The sequence below is a fragment of the Aquila chrysaetos genome, chromosome 8 (genome assembly GCF_900496995.4).
Source record: "Aquila chrysaetos chrysaetos chromosome 8, bAquChr1.4, whole genome shotgun sequence".
NCBI lineage: Eukaryota > Metazoa > Chordata > Aves > Accipitriformes > Accipitridae > Aquila > Aquila chrysaetos.
In genome coordinates, this window is record NC_044011.1 from 900,123 (window position 1) to 921,082 (window position 20,960).

At 51.2% G+C, this 20,960-nt stretch overlaps 3 protein-coding genes across 13 annotated transcripts; 2 read left to right on the top strand and 1 right to left on the bottom strand.

The window, feature by feature from the left end:
• Window positions 1-550: 550 nt before the first annotated feature.
• On the top strand, window positions 551-7,437 carry KLHL11 (kelch like family member 11). Of its 11 annotated transcripts, none has more exons than XR_005932988.1 (5): window positions 551-1,248; window positions 1,335-1,804; window positions 4,569-4,634; window positions 6,789-6,894; window positions 7,218-7,437. XR_005932988.1 is itself a non-coding variant. In XM_041125304.1 (3 exons), the coding sequence occupies exons 1-3, from the start codon at window positions 659-661 to the stop codon at window positions 4,579-4,581; spliced, it is 1,215 nt and encodes a 404-aa protein (XP_040981238.1). In that variant the 5' UTR covers window positions 551-658; the 3' UTR covers window positions 4,582-7,023. The 11 variants fall into 11 exon arrangements, 4 of the variants coding, with proteins under 4 accessions (XP_040981238.1, XP_040981239.1, XP_040981240.1 ...); XR_005932990.1 differs by having other exon boundaries at window positions 1,335-1,637; XR_005932986.1 differs by lacking the exon at window positions 7,218-7,437 and having other exon boundaries at window positions 1,335-1,946; window positions 6,789-7,023.
• Window positions 7,136-11,888, bottom strand: KLHL10 (kelch like family member 10). The gene is made up of 4 exons (XM_030021712.2): window positions 11,454-11,888; window positions 10,208-10,825; window positions 9,334-9,483; window positions 7,136-7,581 (listed from the first exon to the last, which is right to left on the bottom strand). The coding sequence occupies exons 1-4, from the start codon at window positions 11,871-11,873 to the stop codon at window positions 7,210-7,212; spliced, it is 1,560 nt and encodes a 519-aa protein (XP_029877572.1). The 5' UTR covers window positions 11,874-11,888; the 3' UTR covers window positions 7,136-7,209.
• Window positions 11,889-13,996: 2,108 nt separating this feature from the next.
• Window positions 13,997-20,826, top strand: NT5C3B (5'-nucleotidase, cytosolic IIIB). The gene is made up of 9 exons (XM_030021713.2): window positions 13,997-14,082; window positions 14,434-14,532; window positions 15,118-15,187; window positions 15,683-15,729; window positions 16,222-16,307; window positions 16,489-16,578; window positions 17,666-17,828; window positions 18,871-19,071; window positions 19,407-20,826. The coding sequence occupies exons 1-9, from the start codon at window positions 14,080-14,082 to the stop codon at window positions 19,515-19,517; spliced, it is 870 nt and encodes a 289-aa protein (XP_029877573.1). The 5' UTR covers window positions 13,997-14,079; the 3' UTR covers window positions 19,518-20,826.
• The last annotated feature ends 134 nt before the right edge of the window (window positions 20,827-20,960 follow it).

The window sequence follows — 20,960 nt, forward strand, 5'->3', positions numbered from 1 at the left end:
AGTTAGGGAAGTGTATTGTGTTGTAAACATGAAATAATCACCTACAGCTCACTTCATTCTAATTAACAAAAAAAAGGTGTTCCTTAGTTAGAGTGAGGGAATTCCTCATGTCAAGTTTCTTCCCTGCAGGCTTGCCTGAGAGCGCAACGTTAAGGAGAAAAAAATAATCAAAAGGATAGCTCAAGGCTCTGAAAAAAACTATGCGTGTATTTCCTGTCTATGGTACCTATGCAGTTTGGCAGAGAGATCCAATTCCTTGCAACTGCAACGCGCGTAGCAAGCTGCCTTTGTGCGAAATCACAAGGCTCGCTGGCAGATGCTCTGGCTGTCGCGCCAGTGTCCTCGCCCACCAACCCTGCTGTCACCTACAGCACCAGGGCCGCCCCAAAGCGGGGAAGCATCAGGGAGCAGGCCCAGCAGTTTCCCTCCTGACGGGTTTTTCAGGTCCCGCCTGCCCCCGTCCCGCCTTTCGCCTGAGGCGGGGGCGGGGGGGGGCCGGTGCCCCTGCCGCGGTGCCGGCCCAAACGCCCCCTCTGCTCGCTGGGGAGAGAGGGGGACGCTCACCTCGGTCACATCCCTGCTCCCCTCAGGGCACCCCTTGCCCCCAGGTGACGGTGGCCCGGGGCTGAGGGGACGGGCCGCCCCGGGCGCTGCGCCTATGCCGCCTCCCGCCCCCATCCATCCCAGGGCCCCGGCCGCCATTTTACCTGCGGCGGCGGCGCCACCTCCTCGCCAGGGGGCAGCGCTGCGCACGTCACGCGGGGGCCGCCGGCACCCCGCGCGCAGGCGCCGTGGCCGCAAACCCGCCATGTCGGACAAGATGGCGGCGGCCGCGGCCTCCTCTCAGCCGCAGCCGAGCCCCGGCCCGCCGGAGGCGGAGGGCGGGGAGGCCGAAGCGGAGGAGTTCGGGTGCCCGGCGCACTGCTCTGACCTGGTCTGGCGGCAGAACGAGCAGCGTCGCCACGGCCTCTACTGCGACATCACTCTGGCCTTCGGCGGCGGGCGGCCCGGGACGGTCCGCGAGTACCGGGCGCACCGCTCCGTCCTGGCCGCCGCCACCGAGTACTTCACTCCGCTGCTCTCGGGGGGCTTCGCTGAGTCGCGCTCGGGCCGCGTGGAGCTGCAGAAGTGGAGCTCGGAGGGCGGCCCCGACCCCGACACGGTGGAGGCCATCGTCGGCTTCATGTACACCGGCACCATCCGCGTCAGCCCCGGCAACGTCCACGAGGTGCTGGAGATGGCCGACAGGTGAGCGGGGCCCGGGGGGGGGGCTGGCCGCGGCCGGACCGGCGGCAGCCGGGCCGCAGCATCACCCCTGTTCGTTTGTTCTGCAGGTTTCTGCTGACCCGGTTAAAAGAGTTCTGTGGAGAGTTTCTGAAGAAGAAGCTGAACCTCTCCAACTGTGTCGCGATTCACAGCTTGGCCCACATGTATTCCTTGAATCAGCTGGCCCTCAAAGCTCAGGATATGATCAGGAGAAACTTCCACAAGGTAATCCAAGATGAGGAGTTCTACATTTTGCCGTTTCATCTCGTCAGAGACTGGCTTTCAGACTCGGAGATCACAGTGGACTCTGAAGAAGTCCTCTTTGAGACTGTTTTGAAGTGGGTTCAGAAAAATCCTGAGGAAAGAGAGAGGTACTTTGAAGATCTTTTTAAACTGCTTAGGTTGTCTCAGATGAAACCCACTTACCTTACTCGCCACGTCAAATCTGAAAGGCTGGTATCAAGCAACGAAGCCTGTGTTAAATTAGTGTCCGAAGCTGTGGAGAGTCATGCCTTGCGGTCTGAGATTTTGCAGTCTGGTAATCTACAACATTCCGCTTGTCCTGTAGCGTTGTTACCGCGTTTTGGACAGAACATGGATGTCATTATGGTGATTGGTGGTGTGTCGGAGGGAGGAGATTACTTGAGTGAGTGCGTAGGGTATTTCATCGATGAAGATAGGTGGGTAAACTTACCACACATACATAATCATCTTGATGGGCATGCTGTTGCTGTGACAGAATCTTACGTTTATGTGGCTGGCTCCATGGAACCAGGGTTTGCCAAAACTGTAGAAAGGTACAATCCAAACAGAAATATTTGGGAGCAAGTCTCAAATCTAATAACCAGAAAGCATTCTTTTGGCCTTACTGAAATTAAAGGAAACTTGTACAGTTTTGGTGGACATGGCAATTTCAGTCCTGGCTTTAAAGATGTGGCCATTTATAATCCTGAGCAAGACAAATGGCTTAACCTGGAGTCAGCACCAAAGATTCTTCGTGATGTCAAAGCCATTTCTGTAGAAGACCGGTTTGTTTATGTTGCTGCTCGTACCCCAGTTGACAGTGATAGTGAAGATGGATTGAGGGCAGTTATTATCAGATACGATGCTGAAACTAGGCTGTGGCAGGATGTAGAGTCTCTGCCACTCATTGATAATTATTGCTCCTTTCAGATGTCTGTTGCTAACACAAACTTTTACCATACAGCATCGTGCTGCCCCAAGAATTACTCTATAGGTAATGAGGAAGCCAAGATAAAGATCTCTGGCAGGACCTCGGATGAAATACTTGAAAGCTTACCCCCAGAGGTTCTTAGCATTGAAGGAGCAGCTATTTGTTATTATAAAGATGATGTTTTTATCATTGGGGGGTGGAAAAACAGCGATGATATTGACAAGCAATACAGGAAAGAGGCCTATCGTTACTGTGCTGAGAGAAAGCGCTGGATGCTTTTGCCTCCTATGCCTCAGCCTCGCTGCAGAGCAACAGCCTGCCATGTGAGAATTCCCTTCAGATGCTTGCAGGGAACACAAAGATACCCTATGCCACAGAATTTGATGTGGCAAAAAGATAGAATAAGGCAAATGCAGGAAAGGCAGATGCAGGAAATACACCGACACTCCCTAAGCTTACGGAGAATGCCACGCTCGCAGATTGAGTGCTAGTTTCTGGGATATCACTCCTCCTGATGAGTCTATGAAATACTGTGCTAAACCATTTTGTTAGGCTTGACATGTCTTTATAAGACATGAGGGTGTTGATTGGATTTGATGCATAAAACCAGCATCTTTCATGTATTGAAAATTAAGAAGTTCAGAAATTGAGGATGGATGGGAATTGAGAAACTATGTGAATCCAACAGCATTACTTAATGATGCCCAGGGAAAAACTAGCCTGCAACGGGCTGTGAAATATCTCCAGGAACATTAAGTCTGTTATTTTTCTCTTCAGATCTTTGTTTTCAAGGTCTTCTGTGGAGTTAGTCTCTAACAGTTCTATTTTGAAAATCAAAGATCTCTGTCGTAATAATTTAGTGGTTACATTTGTGTGTGCTTGAAAGCACCTGTTTTATTTGCACTTATATATTGACATTCCTTTGATTCTCTCCTTCTCAGTGACTAAACTTCACATATAATTAGTGTTAGTGTACTTAGCTTTCCCAAGTTGGAGGCAAGTGCAATAGTTATACCTATATATGAAAACAAAAGCACAATCTTTCTTTATAAAATTACTTCAGGATGTTTCTATGTGTATTAAATATTTTGTATCTGTATGTTGTAGAGAGGCGGCAGAGTTTGTTTATAAATGGATGATTGGTAGAACACAAGACACTTGCTAAAACAGAGAACTTGAGGCAGTAGTTTTTTTTCAGGTGTATCTGAAGATGCTTCGAGTTTGTCTTTGACAGCTTCATTAGAAACTTGGGTCAACAATCAGCCTGATAAAAGGAGTGAAAACCAGTGAAGTAGCCACCCACCAACATTGACTATTCACTTCTATTTTACTGTGGATTAGTAAGAATGAGATTATTTCACAGTAATAGATTGAAACCTGAGCTACTTGTAGATCCTTTCTCAAATGTTGCACGCATTTTAGTTCTAGTGAAAAAGTGATTAGAAGAACGCCCACGAGCCTGTTCCCAGCTTGTCTTTGACAATCAGTACCCTTTGCCTTCGGTGTACTTTCCCAAGAAACTTAGAGTAGCTGTGCTGCAGTGCTCTTTAACAAATCGGCACTTGGCGTTCCTCTTGAAGCAAGATAGTTGAGATTTCACAGTCTAAATATTTGAAAATTCCCACTTAACTATGGCAGTAAGATTTAAGCTGATTTAAATACCTTTTGGCATTTTGAGGTGGTTTTACATAAACTAGTGCCCTGGTTGGCTCTGGTTTGCTTACTGCTATACTCCCAAGGAACAGAACATGGAATATTTCCTTTAGAGTATCACTGCCTCGTCAGTTAACTGTCCTGTTGAACACTCCTTCTCTCTGATCCCAAGAGCTCCAGGACAGTTTAGGTTACTAGTGGGTTCAGTGCATCCTTCCTACCTCCTTTTCTTCCCCATCCTTCCCTTCATTTGAATGTTCCAGGTTTTCACGTGCAACCTAACTCAGGATCTTAGGGAAGGGAAAGGGAGGAGTAACCAGGGTGTTACAAAATCTGTGTAGACAAACATTGTTGGAGAGTCTGTTTACTGTCTTTGGTTCATATGATGATTTACTGGTGGTTTTGATGTGGGCAACTTCTTTGCAAAAGAGCTTCTAAACAGTTTGGTTTTTTGTTTTGTTTTTTAATTGTTTAGCTTTCTGAGCTGATACTTCTCATTTTCCAATTCAGCAGGCAGCCTAGATCATATCTGAAACACTGGGTAAGTCTTTCAACCACATAGTGTGTAAAGGTTTCTCTGATGTGTACATCCCTTAATACTCCACTTTGCAGTTCACTTGCCACTTTTGATATCAATAACTTGTCTTTTTGTAACAGAATAATCTAGCCTTGTTTAAAAAAAAAACGAAACAAAACCAACCTTGAAAATCTTAACAGTTTAGTCTCAATTTACTCATCTGTGGCAACCAGGTAGTATTTTATTTGCCTGTTGGATTGTTATGCAAGGGCAGATTAAATTGTACAATGCTGGCCTAATGCAAGAGAGGAAATAGGTAAGCTTGTTCAGGTTTAAGGCTGATGTTCAGAAGTGACAGTTACCAAATCAGCTCATGCAGGCCTGTAAGCAGGGGGTTAATCAGTGGAGTTCGGCCCATGAACTTTTGCAGTTTTGGCTGGAGTAGTTTAAGAATTACTGCTCCTACAGCAGGGTTTGTGAATAGAAGTGTGAAAATGCCTCACAGCTTTAGTACTAAATCCATTGATTTAACTTAAATTTGTGGGAGCCGATTTTAAGATACTTTACCAGACTGCAGCGAAGCAACTGAGAAGATTTTACATACTCCATCCCACTGATTTTGGTGTAGGGATTTAACAAGCAGTTGAAGGATGGTAGTATGTCAGACCACCACAGCTCTGTCAAAGCCCTCTTGTAGTCTGTCAACAAATACGGACAATTTGTAGGGAGAAATACCAAGATTACTATTTCAGTTGGAATATGAACTAAATAGTTTAATGTGTGGCAGCATGCAACAAAGTTAGATGCAAGAACAAACTTCTTGCAGTCTGTCTTTTTTAAGCAAAATTGATATTGCACTTACCATGAGAACTTTTGGCTGACATACAAGCTGTATAGTTTACTAAAAACATTCCAGTCAAAGACAATGTCAAAACAGCTTAGTGTCTGGACAGCTTAACTTGTGAATGCCAGCCATGATTCTGTATGTGATGCACTGTATCTCCGTATGCTCTGTTTGCATGGTGAGTGATGGGCACTGTGAACAGCACCGGTTTGCTCTAACGGTTGCTATGCCAATCCTATGGAATTTTTAAGTAGTTGAGGTTTTTATTAGCCTTGACTTTAAGTGGACCAATTGCATTGCACATGGTTTTTAACTGACCAGTCTAACTATCCATTGTATCATATGTAGGTGTTTGGAAGAATTGCGTTATTGACTTTGGCTGTAATTTAGCCCACTAACCTGTGAATCGCATAACAAATTCCTTGTGGCCCTTGACTGCCGTAGCTTGCTGGGTGTTTATAAAATGATCCTGTAAACAAAAGCCTGGGAATTCTTTCAGTGTGTTTATAGTGGCTAGTTAAATGTCAGTAAGATCCTAGCGTGTATTCAGTAAGTATTAGAAGGCTGACTTCTGGCCTTCCTAATGTGAAAGAACATCAGGTGGAGTTTTTCCTCCTCATTATGACAATCATACCTCTCTATACCTGTACTGAATACATGCCACAAAATGCATGTTTCATGTCCTGTCTTTCTGCTCAAAGTATTAGTGGAGTAGGACACATCCTGCCTAGCACTCGGCGGTCATTGTAGTAATTTCTAGGTGCCATATGTGTACATAATATTTTATGACTACCCGAATACTCTCTTAGTATGCTGGGTTTGTATGTATTTTTAATAAGACTCTCTTGCACATAGTAGGATACCACTCCAGAAACAAAGAAAACACGCCAATTTTTTAGCATGCATTATGAATAACTATGCCAAGCATTCTGCTATACTATTTCAATACAATTTTTCTCCATTACAGTAAATGTTAAAATCAGAACTATTGGCTCAACTTGTGTGTCACAGAATAGACTGATCGCTACTGACAAACTGAGTCACAAAGATTTGCAACTTTTTAGGTTATTTTTAACACAACCTTGTAATAGTATGTTGTAACATTTAATGGGCTTAAAAAAGCAAGCTTAAAATAAGTGGTTTGTGGCTTAGATTTGTTTTCAGGTATGTCCACATTATGTTAGGATGTAAATCATATCTCTAATTTGACAGTCCTGAGTGGAAGTCTGATAAAACAGGTGCTCCTGAGGGTCTAATCCTATTACTAATATGAATGTAAAGTGTGGAACTAATGAGATGTTTGAAGACCATTAATAGTCAGATACTCCTCATAGGTCCATGTCACTGTGGATCACGGCAGCTGTACTCGCCTGTCGATATTAATGTAGACTTCAACAGATTGCTTGGGGAAGCAGCACTCCTGTACTTACTTCCAGTAAGGTAAAGTAGTATGTGTGTATAGGCTGTTTGGAACAAATCCTACTGTAATGTTCTTTACCTTAAATACACTGTACTAAAGTTTATTGTAATAAGTGAATTAATGAAAATAAACCTTTTATTTCTCTAGCATTCTGTTGTACCTTTTATTTTTTAAGTTGCTTTGTGGGCTGTGGCTAATACACATATTTGTGGTGCTGTAGAATGAAAGTCTTAAATACTAATTATTTTTTTGGCCAGTATCAATAGATTTTATTTCAGAATAAGTGAATACATTCACTTGCTGCTCAGAAGACTTTATTAGCTAAGTGGAGCTGTTTATACAGGCAGGCTGCTTGTTGAAGAAGTGAACCTGACTTCCTTTGAAGAGTTGTCCACGTAGCAGTCTCGTCTGGCAACGTACTCCCCAACGTTAGACAGACCTGGCACCACACAGCAGCTCAGAGCACTACGGTATATGCCCATGTCGTGAACATCATACCACTCATTAGTGTTTTCATCGTAACACTCAACGTTGAAAGTAGTAGTAAAACCATTAAAGCCACCAACCACAAACAAAAGATCATCCACCACTTCGATGCCAAAGTTGCTGCGAGGATTGAACATGGTGGGGACTGTGTGCCATGTGTTGGCAACAGGGTTGTAAGCTTCCACGCTCCGAAGCCGGTTGACTCCATCAAATCCTCCTACCTGTGAATGCCAAAGGTACAGAGTTGAAGTAGGCCTTTCCTCACCTGCTAAGTCAGCTGAATCATCATGCACAAGTAAGATGGTAACTGGTCCTGCCTCACTGACTTCAGTTTGAGCGTTGCTGAGAGTGTGTGATCTCGAAGCACAGTGCTTGCTTGCTGCAGACTGCTGCCTTGTTCTTTCTGGAGCTCCCAAAAGTATGTTGTGCAACTGTCAGATTTGACCCCTCTACAAGAGTTTAAATGCAGTACATGGGTAGGATAAACAGGACCAAGCAAATGTTTGTGCTGCTAATGCTGTTAGCAGCAGCAGAAAATAATTTATTTGCTGCATGTATTGGCTTTGTGCGGCAAGGTTTTGGTAGCGGGTGGCAGGGGGGGTTACAGGGGTGGCTTCTGTGAGAAGCTGCTGGAAGCTTCCCCTGTGTCCGACAGAGCCAATACCAGCTGGCTCCAAGACGGACCCGCTGCCGGCCAAGGCCAAGCCAATCAGTGAGAGTGGTAGCGCCTCTGTGATAACATATTTAAGAAGGGAAAAAAAAGGTTGCTGGGACAGACAGAAACAGCAGCTGGAGAGAGGAGTGAGAGCACATAAGAGAAACAACCCTGCAGACACCAAGGTCAGTGAAGAAGGAGGGGGAGGAGGTGCTCCAGGCGCTGGAGCAGAGATTCCCCTGCAGCCTGTGGGGAAGACCATGGTGAGGCAGGCTGTCCCCCTGCAGCCCATGGAGGTCCACGGTGGAGCAGATAACCACCTGCAGCCCGTGGAGGACCCCACAATGGAGCAGGTGGGGGCCCGAAGAAGGCTGTGACCCTGTGGGAAGCCCGCGCTGGAGCAGGTTCCTGGTAGGACCTGTGGATCTGTGGAGAGAGGAGCCCATGGAGCAGATTTTCTGGCAGGACTTGTGACTCCATGGGGGACCCACGCTGGAGCAGTGTGCTCCTGAAGGACTGCACACTGTGGAAGGGACCCATGCTGGAGCAGTGTGCTCCTGAAGGACTGCATGCTGTGGAAGGGACCCATGCTGGAGCGGTTCATGAAGAACTGCAGCCCGTGGGAAGGACCCACACTGGAGAAGTTTGTGGAGGATTGTCTCCCGTGGGAGGGACCTCACGCTGGAGCAGGGGAAGAGTGTGATGAGTCCTGCTTCTGAGCAGGATGAAGTGGCAGAAATAATGTGTGATGAACTGACTGTAAACCCCATTCCCCATCCCCCTGCGCTGCTGGGGGGGTAGGTAGAGAATCTGGGAGTGAAGTTGTGCCCAGGAAGAGGGGAAGGGTGGAGGGAAGGTGTTCTGAGATTTGGGTTTATTCCTCATTACCCTACTCTGGTTGATTGGTAATAAATTGAGTTAATTTTCCCCAAGTTGAGTCTGTTTTGCTTGTGATCGTAATTGGTGAGTGATCTCTCCTGCCCTTATTTCGACCCACGAGCCCTTTGTTGTATTTTCTCTCCCCTGTCCAGCTGAGGAGGGGGGAGTGATAGAATGGCTTTGGTGGGCACCTGGCGTTCAGCCACGCTCAACCTGCCACACTGCAGCTGCTTAAAAATTGTCCATGTTATTTTTCATAACAAAAGGTGTGCAGGTGATAATATTCTCAGGAGGTGTATCAACCATTCTAGCTCTGACTTTCTTCCCTAAATCCCACATAACAAGCAAGTGGCCAGCCTGAAAATCTAGGAAATGCAGATTAGCAGAAGCACTAGAAGTGCTGGGTGATGGTATGGTAGAGATACCACTTCTCCCTTACCGCATACACTTCGTTCCCATATGCAATCACACCTACTCCACTTCTTCTGCTTCTCATTGGGGCTATAAAGGTCCATTGATTTGTTGTGGCATCATACACTTCAGCTGTGATCAAGCATTCATTTCCATTGAAGCCACCACATATATACACCTGTTTACAGGAGGAAAAAAAAAAAAAAGCGTGAGCAGGGCAGTTACACTCTTGGTAGAAGAACACGTTGAAGAGAAAATGAATGCTGTGGCTGGATTGTTTGAGGGTTTGGTTTTGTTTTGTTTCGTTTTGTTTTTAATGGGAATGGTCCTGTCATCCTGGGTTTGAAGTAGTAAAAGCGCAGTGAGTTATTCAGGACAGCAGGATTTAGACCCTTTGTTTCCTGAACTGCATGAAGCAGATAGACATGGTACATCACTTGTGGCCAGGAAAAGTAGTATCTGGCAGCAAGTGGGCTACTGGTGGTAAGCAGCTCTGGAAGAGTTAGCACTCCTGTCTGCATCTCCGCTGTGCCAGTCAGTTGCTGCCTCGTGGAGAGCTTTAGATCTGTAGCTCCCGGATTTAATGAATAAGATTTATGTGAAATTTCTTCCTCTTTATTTTAAATGATTCATCATGTTAAAGGGACTATTTGTGACCTTTCCTGCTCCCGCAGCTCTTCTTTTCTATCTAGGTGATGAACTCAGAGTGGTAGCTGTGTTTATCAGGTACGTAGCCCAGTAAGAGGCTGAGCTCCATGAAATTCCCTACTTTGATGCATGCTATATGAAAGGACAGGCACTTGCTTGTGGTGTAATGCTGCGCACTGATGTTTGTTTGGTTCCTTGTCCTGCTCACTGTACTTCAACCTTAACTGCTTTCAATAATCTCACAGTCCATTTACCTTTTCATGCAGCGTGGTCGCGCTAGCATCGCTTCTCTGCTCGTGCATGGGGGCGATCAGCGTCCACTGGTTCGTCTCTGGCTCGTACCGTTCTGCTGTGTTGAGGCGCATGTATCCATCAAACCCTCCCATGGCATAGATGAAGTTGTTGAGAACAGCAACGCTGACGTAGCAGCGCCGTGCGTGCATGGGTGCAACCTGCTGCCATGTTTTCTTAAGTGGGTCAAACCGCTTGACGCTGTTGAAATAATCCACGCTGTCAAATCCTCCAATAACGTAGACAAAGCCTTTTAAGTAAGCAGTGCCGTGATAGGCAAGGGGGCTTTCTTGCTCACATGTGACGTTCACCCACTTGTCTGCACGGGCATCGTACGTCTCAATGGCGTTGGTTGGGCTCCCCCCACTCCAGCCTCCGACAGCAAACAAGATGGCATAGGGCAAGCGAGGCCGACTGAGCGGGTTGGTGAAATCGGAATAAGATGGGCCATGCATATTGAGGTTGTACATTTCTGTCAGTGCGTTTATGATGAGAACTTTGCACTCCTCATTGTCCCTCACATAATCATGCGTTTTGACGTTGTTCATGAAGTATTCTGCTTGCATCAGTGCCAGTCGAACCTGAAAAATGCAAAAAGGAGGTTAGAATATTCATGCAGATGGTTTACACCTTGGTATCCTCTGTGGATAGCTCCAGTGCTGCATGGCTTTGCTTTCAGCCTACAGTGTTGTCTAAAGCTTATTAGAGAACCAGAGAATTAAACATGTAGTTTTTAGCAAGTCCAGAAAGGGGTGTGCAAGGGTAAATCATTCGATTTCATGGCAGGGAGTCTGCTACTGCCTTGGCACAGTGCTTGCTTTCTTGCATGCAGACTGAAACTGCCCTAACACCTGCTGCTATTTGCATAGCGTAACTAGTCTAGGCAAATGCTCATAAACTTTGTGTATATAGAGATAACATCGTCCCATGTGAACTTTGGCCCTTCCTGGATGTGAGGAGCAGTTAAACTTAAGCTCTAAGCGTGAGGAAATGTGCACTTAAAAGGTCTGCCCCAACCCCGGCACAGGATCTTCGACCCGTGCCCCGGTGTAGCAATAGCCTAACGGTCTGAAAGCACACTTCTTGGTGAGCAGTGTTGGAAGGCTGCAATTTCCTCCAGTCTTACAAGAAAATCAAAGTGGCTCTGGCTCAGCTGCCCCGTGCCCAGCTCTGCAGAGCTGCCCGCGCCCATGCCGTGACGGCACCGACCTGGCCCAGCAAGACTGCAATGTGCTGCCTCCTGTTCTGCGGGTCATGAGCAATCCATTTCAGAATAGCCTCGAACACAGCATCTTCTTGTTTCACATTGAGCTCATCCTTTCCAATGATGTGCTTTAGCTCATTGACGGAGAGGTCTAGAAACTCTGTAGACACCTTGGTCATCTCCTCAAAGTGATGGAGGATGAACACATAGGCTGCTTCTCGCAGGTCGGGACAGTGGTAATGATCTGTGAGTCTGCAGATGCCGATGCAATTTTCCAGGCATAGCTGGGATTTTAAGAACTCGCAGCACAGCCTGATGATGCCCAGGATGTTGAACTGGTCTGCTGCGATTAGCAAGCTTTCAACGTTGTCAGCCGTGACTGGTACTGTCCTGGTGTAAGCATACTCAATAATGAGCCTCATCATTTCAGGTGAAGTGCCAGGGATTTTATATACTATCTTCTCTGCGTTGTTCCAGCTGCTGGTAAACAAAGCCCTGAAAAAACAAAGCAGTGCTGGGGGAAAAAAACCAGCTTTGCTGCATTAAACCCTGACCCCATTATCCCCTGTGCCACCTTCCCCAGGCACCAATTTGGGCACTAGCAGTAGCCATGCTCGGAGGCCATGTAGTTTATTAATTAATGTTTTACTAGCTGGTTGTTTTAAAAAGGAGTCACAGCCTCTGGCTGTGGACAGAGAGCAACAGGGCAAGTGGTCACCTTGCTTCAACAAGAATACCAGAGAATAATGGTGTGTGGGAAAGCAAAACCTCCCGCCCGATGGCAGATAAGCCAGGCTGGCCACGCTCCCAGCCCTGCACCGCATCTGGGGGTTTGTCAGACACCACTTCCAGAGCTGCTGTTAGATACCAGGTTGTGGATTAATTCTGGTGTCCAGGGAGGTGCCAGGACTATGGGGAACTGCTGGATAAGAGTTTTAGTGCTAATAAAAGCACTGGAGATACACTAAGGCAGAGTGACCCAGACTAGGAAATACTGTTTGTCCCCATCCCCTCTTGTTTCAAGCACTGACCTGAAATAGTGACTGCAGCTACACAGGATGTTCTTGTGAGCATTGAATTCAATACCATCCACGCTGATGATCACATCACAGAGTTTCCCTTCCAGGCGAAGCTCATTGAAGACGGTGCAAGCCATAGCACTCATCTTCCTCTCCATGGGTGAGGATGAATATCTGGTGGGCGCCAAGCTATCGCCTAGGTTGAAGCCTGAGGCAGTGGAAGGTGCTTCTCCCTGTGATGCTACAGGGCTTTGTCCTTGCCCTCCAACATAGTCTCTGAAAGCTTGTGTGTCTGGTGGTTCTGGAATATGCCCCATAATGAGATCACAGATGTGGGGGGGGACCTGGCACCAGCTGTGGCAGCAGTGCCTGGGCTGGCGGGGCTGCGAACCCCTCCACAGGCAGCGGCGTCCTGGTCCTCCCGGGCCCCTCGCTCCATGGCTGCCCCCAGCCTTCACTTAACCACAGGCCGGGTTACGCTGGACCCTGTGCCTACACCTTGTTGATGGCTGCTCTGAGCAAAAACAGCCCTGTGATTCCTCTGCAGCTTTTTAATATTATTTAGCCTGGGTATAAAGCTCCCCAAATATAGGCAGCAACTGCTTCTGAAGTACCCTTGTACCAGCTCACACCGGGAGGAAGCTGAGACACAGGGTAGCTAATGTCAGCGGTGAAGCCACAAATACTCTGTCACTGCTGTATCTGCTGCTGATTTGGAGGGGTGGAAGGTGCCACCCGGGGCCAAGGAGAGGAGAGCAGGGGGACAGAGAGGCCTGTCCTGACTCCTCAGTGGCTTAACTCATGGCCAACTGCTTTTCCTCTGTGCTTTGTTGTGTCTGTAGGAGCACCTCTGCGAGGGTCTCAGTACTGGAAAACAGTTTGGACTTTTTCATGTTACTGTCGGTGCGGAGTTTTTTTAAGTTAAATGAGTCTTGTGGTAACACGGGGGGGGGGGGGGGCATGACAGCAAAAAGACAGCCCCTGCCATGTACTTTTTGGTTAGTTTTTTTTTCATCTTTATCTCTCCTTTCTCTTTCGCCTTCCTGGCTCGGAGCGTGTTGCAGAGGAAACGCAACCGCAAGCGCCGGTACCGGCCGGCCCCGCCGGATCCGCTTCGGGCGCGGGGCGGAGGCGCAGCCCCAGCCGGAGCGCAGCGGGCGGCCCCGGGCACCCCCCGGGCACCCTCCGGCAGCCCCCCTCCGGCCCCGGGCACCCCCGGGCACCCTCCGGCAGCCCCCCTCCGGCCCCGGGCACCCCCGGGCACCCTCCGGCAGCCCCCCTCCGGCCCCGGGCACCCCCGGGCACCCTCCGGCAGCCCCCCTCCGGCCCCGGGCACCCCCGGGCACCCCCCGGCAGCCCCCCTCCGGCCCCGGGCACCCCCGGGCACCCTCCGGCAGCCCGGCTCCGGCCCCGGCACCCCCGGGCACCCTCCTTCAGCCCCCCTCCGGCCCCGGGCACCCCCGGGCACCCTCCGCATCCCCCCCCCGGCCCCGGGCACCCCCCCCCCCCCCCCCGGCTCCGCTCCCCCCCCCCGCTCCTCCCCGCGGCTGCGCGGCCCCGGCACGGCTCGGCCCGGCACGGCTCGGCCCTGCCCGGCGCGGAACGGGACGCGATGGTGAGCGCGGGAGCTGCGGAGCCGGGGCCGGCGTGGAGGGGGGGCCGGGAGCCGGGCCCGGGGGTTCTAAGGAGCGTGGGCCGGGCTGGGGAGCGGGGTCGCGGGAGCCCGGGTTGGGGAGCAGCGGGCTGGGGTGGTGGGGGGGTGAAGGCTGGGGTGAGGGGGGTCCCCGGGGAGCAGGGTCTTTGGGGAGCAGGGCTGGGGAGAGTGGCCCCGGAGGCGGCGGGGGGGGGACGACGGGGAACACGGCCGGGATGGAGGGCACGGCGGGGGCTGGAGGGCATCGGTCCCCGGGGAGCTGCGTGGGATCCCGGGGGCGTCACTGAACGGGGTGGGGGTCTCTGCCCGCAGGTGCCCGAGCTGGAGAAAGCCACGGTCCGCATACAGCGGCCGGAGCGCGTGATGGCGATAATCCGGGCCATCAAGGAGCAGGGGATGAACAAGCTGCAGGTACTGGCCCTGTTTGGCTCCGGCGGTGGTGGGGCTGGCCCAGCTGAGAGCGGGCGATGGATGCATCGCCCTCACGTTCCATCCTTGTCTTCAGCTGCCCCCCCCCCCTCTTCCTCAGCCCCCCCCGGCCCTGGCCCCGCTGCTCCCAGCCCACGTGCAAGGACCTTCCACGAGAGAAGCCCCAGACAAGAGGGGAGGACTGGGCTGCTTTTCCTGTCGAAGCCCATGCTGGTGGCTCTCCCTGGATGGGCCTTTCCCTTCCCTGTTATGCAAGCTATAAATATGAGCCAAGCCCCAAACACCCCCCCTCCACCCACGGCAATAAGTCAGCAGGATTAAGCCATTTGGTGCTGATAAGAGTGCTGGAGTGGGAGGGGTGCTGGCTGTCTCAGATGAGGACATCTGCTTCACGGCTGGCAGGAGCATCAACGTTCGTCGCTGCTGTGCCCCGCTGCGAGTCTGCACCCTCACGTGAGACGTGCCAGCGCTGGATTTGCATCTTGCAGGCAGCAGCACCCTTGGCTAGCTGTGGCAAAGGCAGAGTGTGCTGGGTCATGCACAGATTTGGTCTTCTCTCCCTTCCAGGTCATTTCTGACTTTGACATGACGCTGAGCAGGTTTGGGTGCAACGGCAGACGCTGCCCCACTTCGCACAGTGAGTTGAAGCTCTTGTTTTTACTGTTGCTAATTCTGTTTGTTTTCCATGTTTGTGTTCTCGGTCTCTGTGGCTCCTGTCATCCTCTGCCTCCCTCCTTTGCCAAGCCTGACCGCTCCGTCTTGTTCTTTCTTGGTGTGGCTCCAGGCCTCGGCTGCTTACAACAGCAGCTGCTGGCCCCCGGGCAGCCCACAGCCCGCTGCAGAAGCTGTCTCCTCGTCTTTGCTGCTTCTCCTTCTAACACTTGCAGCCTGCAGCTTGCTAGCGTTGATGCTGCTCTCTCCCAGCTGAGCAATGCCCTATGATCAGTGCATGCTGTGGGTTTGCAGTGGCACCCACTGTGTTGAGACCTTGCGGTAAGCCTGTGCTCGGGTTGATGTGCCACGTGTGGCTCATTTTTGGGAAGAGCTGGCGCTGGAGATGCAGGATAGCTCCCTTTTAGCAAGCCTTTTTGTGCTTCTGGGCTACAACTTTGGCATTTTATTGTCTTTACAGATATCCTCGATAACAGTCGTGTTATCAGCGAGGACAGCAAGAAGAAGGTAGGTGCTGGTTTGTAAGGCACTGCTTCTTGGGGTCTGTGTTTTTTGTCCCTGTCACCCATCATCAGGAGGTTGTACTGGCTCATGTGACAGCTCTCCAGGCTGCGCCCTGCTCCCAGGACAGAGAGTGGGGCAAGTGTCCAGGCTGCATTTCAGCCAATGGTGGTGGAAGGAGAAGCTAAAAAGGGAAATTTAATCTGCATGCTCAGCGGTGGGCATTTTCAGTCTGATAAGAGGAGGAAGGGTGTATCTGTGTGCATCTGTACCTGCAGTATTTGAAGCAAGGTGAGAGTCAGCCAGGCTGCTGGAGGGTTAACGCTTCCTCCTGAGATCTCCAGATTTGCTCAGAGTGAAGTTGCTTCGTGAAATGCTTTTGTTTTTCATTAGGAAGTGTGATGCTTTGGAGGAATTTAGAAATACTTTTTTTGTTGTTTACAGTCTCTTTAGACATGATGTTCACTCTGTTCTTTTTCCATCTCTGCAACGCTCCAGCTGAAAGATCTGCTGCACTATTACTATCCCATTGAAATTGATCCCAACCGGACCCTGGAAGAGAAACGTCCCCTCATGGTGGAGTGGTGAGTGCTTGTATGTGATGAGCTTGACCTTGTCCCGGCAACTTCTTGCCCCCGAGGACTACAAGACACAAGGCTTGAACTGTCTCTAGGCTTGGAGGCAATACTGGGAAGATTTAGTTGTTATTCTTCTGACTGCTTTAAGGTTGCTGCCCAGGAAGCTCACTCTGCTGCCTTTCCCTAGGTGGACCAGGGCCCATGAGCTGCTGTCACAGCAGAAGATCCAGAAGGGTGACATAGCCCAGATCGTCAGAGAATCGGACGTGATGCTGAGGTACGGGCTCGAGATTGAGCTGCCTGTGGCCCTTTCTCTCCTGCCACTGTGCAAGCACGTCTCCTTGCTTTCACCCTGCTCTGCACGCAGTCTCCACAGCGTGGCAGATGCAAATCTCCCTTCCTTCCTGGGGCTGAGCTCTAACCATGAGAAAGCCGAAAGTCAGCGCCACAAGCCGCAGTGTGAGCTCGCTCCCGGGCTGCAGGCTGCTCCGTTCATGGCTGACTGCCTCCTGCTCAGAAACCGCTTCCACCTCCCCTGAGTCTTGGCAAGGAGCGGCCGAGGGGACGGGTGATGGGCAGAGCTCCCCGTTTGCGGGGAAGGGTAGGGGGGCAGCACGCAGCTCCCCTCTTCCAGGAGAGATTTTCTCTCCGCACACTGTAGCTTCTGGGCCTTATCCAGGCCCTTGACTCAGCATCAAATTTCACCCACAGCACAAAAATGTTGCGCTAAAACTTGCTGTTAAAGCTGGCTTTGACAGCGATGGTCCTAAAACTGGCTCAGGAAGCCTTGGTTTGAATGAACTGCCAGCCTCAGAGAGGAAATGGTATCGTATGTCTGGGTTTTCATGAGCCCAAGTTCCCCTTCTGCACAGAAATCGTGCCCTGCCAGACTGAGACTGTTACACGTTTGTCTGATCGTCCTCACAACGAGTCTGACCTGTTGCGTATCTCTAACATACAGTTTCTGAGTGGGCTGGCAGCACCCACTCTCATGGGCACGTGTCCAGGCACGCTGTGCCGTGTGCCCCTGGTGAGAAGCTGGATACGTTCAGGAGATGCTGGGCAAATCGCTCATGTGCTGCGTGTTCCTGTGCAGCTCCCTGCTAGGTCACTGCTCCCAGGAGGGGTCTGGGGTCCTGCTTCACACCCTTTGCACGCACAGTGAGTGCCACAGAAATGGTGGTGTCACAAAAAGCTCACGCTTTTTGCAGAACTCATGTGTGCATTTCTGTTTGGGAAGTCCTGGGCAGAAATATGAGCCTCGTAGCTGGGCTGAGAGCGCTCCCAGCCCCCAGTACACCAGGCACTCGCTGTGAGCTGGGAGGTGGTAATACAATACTGTGTAATGGACACTTCTGCTCTAGGGATGGATTCAATGAATTATTTGATCAGCTGCATAAGTACAACGTCCCCCTGTTCATCTTCTCTGCTGGCGTCGGTGACATCCTTGAAGAGATTATCCGTCAGGCCAACGTCTTCTACTCAAACGTCAACGTGGTGTCCAACTACATGGACTTCGATGATAATGTGAGTTTCTGCATCATGTACGTGCGGTGAGCTTGCAGAGAGGAGAGTTGTTTGACTGGAACTGAGGGCTGCAGTACATTTAACAGAGACACTGCTAGGTTAAAAGCTGCTTATTAACATTTCTAAGTATTTGATCCCTGTAGATGGAGCTGACCCTTTGCTGGGTCATGGGAAGACTCTAGAGTCTGGCCGTGGCCTCCCGCCCCATTGGCTCTGCCTTCAGGGATTGTGACCTGCTGCCACCGTAGCAGCCCTCGGCACATCAGCACTGGGGGGTGTTAGAGGTTCCCCTGTCCTCACCGGGAGCTGGGTCAGCAGTGAGAGCAGAGGACGGATGAGGTGGGCAGACAGAGTGCAGGAACAGCTGAGCATCTGCTCATAATCTCAGGGACTCCTTGCCTTTCAAACTTGCTTTTTGGTGGCAGAAAGGGCACTGTCCAGCGCTGTGTGCTCTGTTCTGGTGCAGGGTGAGGATGGAGTTAACTGACCACAGAGGTCTCTCCTGATCTGAAGGCCAGATGTCCTTTAAAGCAGCTTGGAAGGCTTTTGTTGATGTACTAAAGCCTGAAAAGTCCCAATGCACATTAGAAAATTGCACGTCTCTTACAATGAAGCCCTCTGTTCCCACGGGTGGTGCGTTGGGACAGGCAGTCCTCAGGGGGAAACATGGGACACCGTGACAGTCCTGCCTTCTGCACGGGCTCTGCTCTGCCCTGGGGCTCCCCTGACTGCAGCTTTCTGTGGCCCCTGACCAGCTCCAGGGCAGCGCAGAGCCCCAGCCAAGGTCTCCAGGATCTCCATCCTTTGGGTTTGTTCTCACCATCTGGGAAGGGCTTGCCCTGCAAAAGGGGACTCCTGGGGACTGTCTCTGCGTGTGTCGTGGCTGCTGGGTTCCCAGACTCCTTGGGGGTCTCTCTGATACAAGAGCTGGTGCCCTGTGAGCATCCCCCACCCCCGTTTGCCCATTCCAGAAAAGTGTACTGAGGCTGCGGCACAGTGGAGGGATTGCTGTGGGATCAATTTGTCTGTCCTGTTTGCACAGGGAATCCTCAAGCGTTTCAAGGGACCTCTCATCCACACCTACAACAAGAACAACAGCGTCCTGCAGGGTACAGAGTATTTCCAGGAGCTGAGCACTAGGACAAGCATCATCTTGCTGGGGGACTCCATGGGTGATCTGACGATGGCAGACGGCGTTCCCAGTGTGGAGAACATCCTCAAGATTGGCTTTCTCAATGACAAGGTGGGTGTGAGGGGCAGTCGTCTTGCTTCCCTGCCAGCCTTCCCCAGGTGCAAAGCCTGAGGGGCAGCAGAGAGGGGCAGGCCCAAGCGATTCGGGAGCTGCAAGAGATTCATACGAGTTCTCGTGGGGTGTGCAGAGGGAGCTGGGGGGTGTCTGCTGAGCTCCTGGTGCACCTGGGGCATTGTCAGGGTGGTTATTGACCCCTCTTGTCGGTAGCATCAAGAAATGCAAGGGCTGTGGGTGCAGCATCTTCATTCTCAGCTGCTGGTGTTTACAGTCCTCTCCTCTCTCTGCGGCCCTCTCCTCCCCAACCTGTCCCGGTGGCCTTGCTGCAGGTGGAAGAGCGGAGGGGGAAGTACCTGGATGCCTACGACATTGTGCTGGAGAGCGATGAGACGCTGGATGTGGTCAACGGGATTCTCCGGTACATCCTTACTGAGACATGAGCTGGGGAGGCAGTGTCCCAGCTCTGGCTCCTCAGCACACACCTGGGCAGCGAGTGTGACAAAGCCGGAGTAGATCTGGTACCTGCTGGACTCCATTCTGACGCTGGGCAGGGTCTCTGCCCTGGCTCGTGTGTGTTGTACACATCCCAACCTCAGTAACCCACTTCGGTCAGCCCTGGAGCAGGAGGGGTGAGATGGAGGAAGGTTCTCCACTCCCTTTACCCCACCTGTGCCCAGCTTTGCTGCTTCCCACTCAGAATTCGTCCCCGCCACTGTCTGAGGCCACAACAAACCATTTAATATTTCAGGCAGAGATGTTCTGCACTTGCTTCAGCAGCCAAGTGCGGAAATGGAGATCGTTTGCTGTGGCTTGAGGACAGACCCATTTTAGATGGAAGCTGGTTAGTTTTACTGTGTTCCTGTCTAAGAAAACAAGTCTCTCTCTTGTCCTGTTTTCTGTGGGCTTCAAAGTGCCCGGGCTGAGCTCCGCTGGTGCTGCCTGCCGGTGGGCTGGCGTGGCCCTGCCAGGCATTAGCATCGCCCAGCTCCGCATCCCCCACGGAAACCCTGCAGCTCCCTGGCCCCCCTGCCCCAGCCCTGCTGCCCCGCTTGCTCCGTTACAGCTCCTGCTGTAAAAAAAAAAAAAAAGGCTTTTCCAGTCATCCCTGCAGGCCCATGGAGCTCATCTGATGCTGCTGTGCAAAGCAAGACGTACGTTTGTCTGCCGCAGGTTGGGCTGGGAGCGTTTGGGTGGCAGTGGCAGCAGCAGGCTGGGTGCTTGGAGCGGCGCGTCTGCAGCGCGTGGGCGTGGATGGGGAAGGAGAGGCCAACAGCAGTATTTTGCTTTTTAAGGAATATTTTAGCTAACCGTGTTTCTGTCCTAAACTTCTAGGCTGATCTTGGGCTCTCAGATCAGCAATAGAAAAACCCCCTCTTATTTCTGTGTAATGTCTGGTAACATAAAAAGTAAAGCTATGAGAGCTCTGATTCAGCAAGGGGCAAATTCAGGCACTTACGTGAGAAGCTGCTTTCACATCCCATCCTGCTGCCTGCTCTGATGGCGGCAGGAGCCTGTGCTGGTGCAGGGTGAGCTCTGATACGGCTCTTTGGGGGCTGTTTTTGTTGCGGTGTGGCCCAGTACAGGTTGGCAGCCCCTGCCCTGCCGCCTTTGGATGGGGCAGCTCTGGCTCGCGAGCTCTGGGCCACTCCGGGTTCAGCCCTTGCTGCCCTCCACGTTGCGGGACGAGTAAATGTGACTTCTGAAAGTGCAGGCTCCATTCTCCTTGTTGAAATAAAAACGTTGGCTAAAGCCGGGCCACGGGTGGTTTGTACCCAGCGCCGAGGAGCTGTGGCTGGAGCAGCTCTCCTCCCCAGGGCTGGTGCTGGCAGCTGCATCTCCGCAGCCCAGCTCCAGGTCATCCCATCCCTGCCGGAGCCCGCCAG

Coding starts and splice junctions, on each gene's coding strand:
- NT5C3B (XM_030021713.2), top strand. Junction 14,533..15,117: donor AGGGGATGAACAAGCTGCAG/GTACTGGCCCTG, acceptor TCTCCCTTCCAG/GTCATTTCTGACTTTGACAT. Junction 17,829..18,870: donor ACATGGACTTCGATGATAAT/GTGAGTTTCTGC, acceptor CTGTTTGCACAG/GGAATCCTCAAGCGTTTCAA.
- KLHL10 (XM_030021712.2), bottom strand. CDS start 11,873: ATGATGAGGCTCATTATTGAGTATGCTTACACCAGGACAGTACCAGTC. Junction 10,826..11,453: donor TTGCAGTCTTGCTGGGCCAG/GTCGGTGCCGTC, acceptor TGCATTTTTCAG/GTTCGACTGGCACTGATGCA. Junction 7,582..9,333: donor ATGGGAACGAAGTGTATGCG/GTAAGGGAGAAG, acceptor TGGCATTCACAG/GTAGGAGGATTTGATGGAGT.
- KLHL11 (XM_030021663.2), top strand. CDS start 659: ATGCCGCCTCCCGCCCCCATCCATCCCAGGGCCCCGGCCGCCATTTTA. Junction 1,249..1,334: donor GTGCTGGAGATGGCCGACAG/GTGAGCGGGGCC, acceptor TTTGTTCTGCAG/GTTTCTGCTGACCCGGTTAA.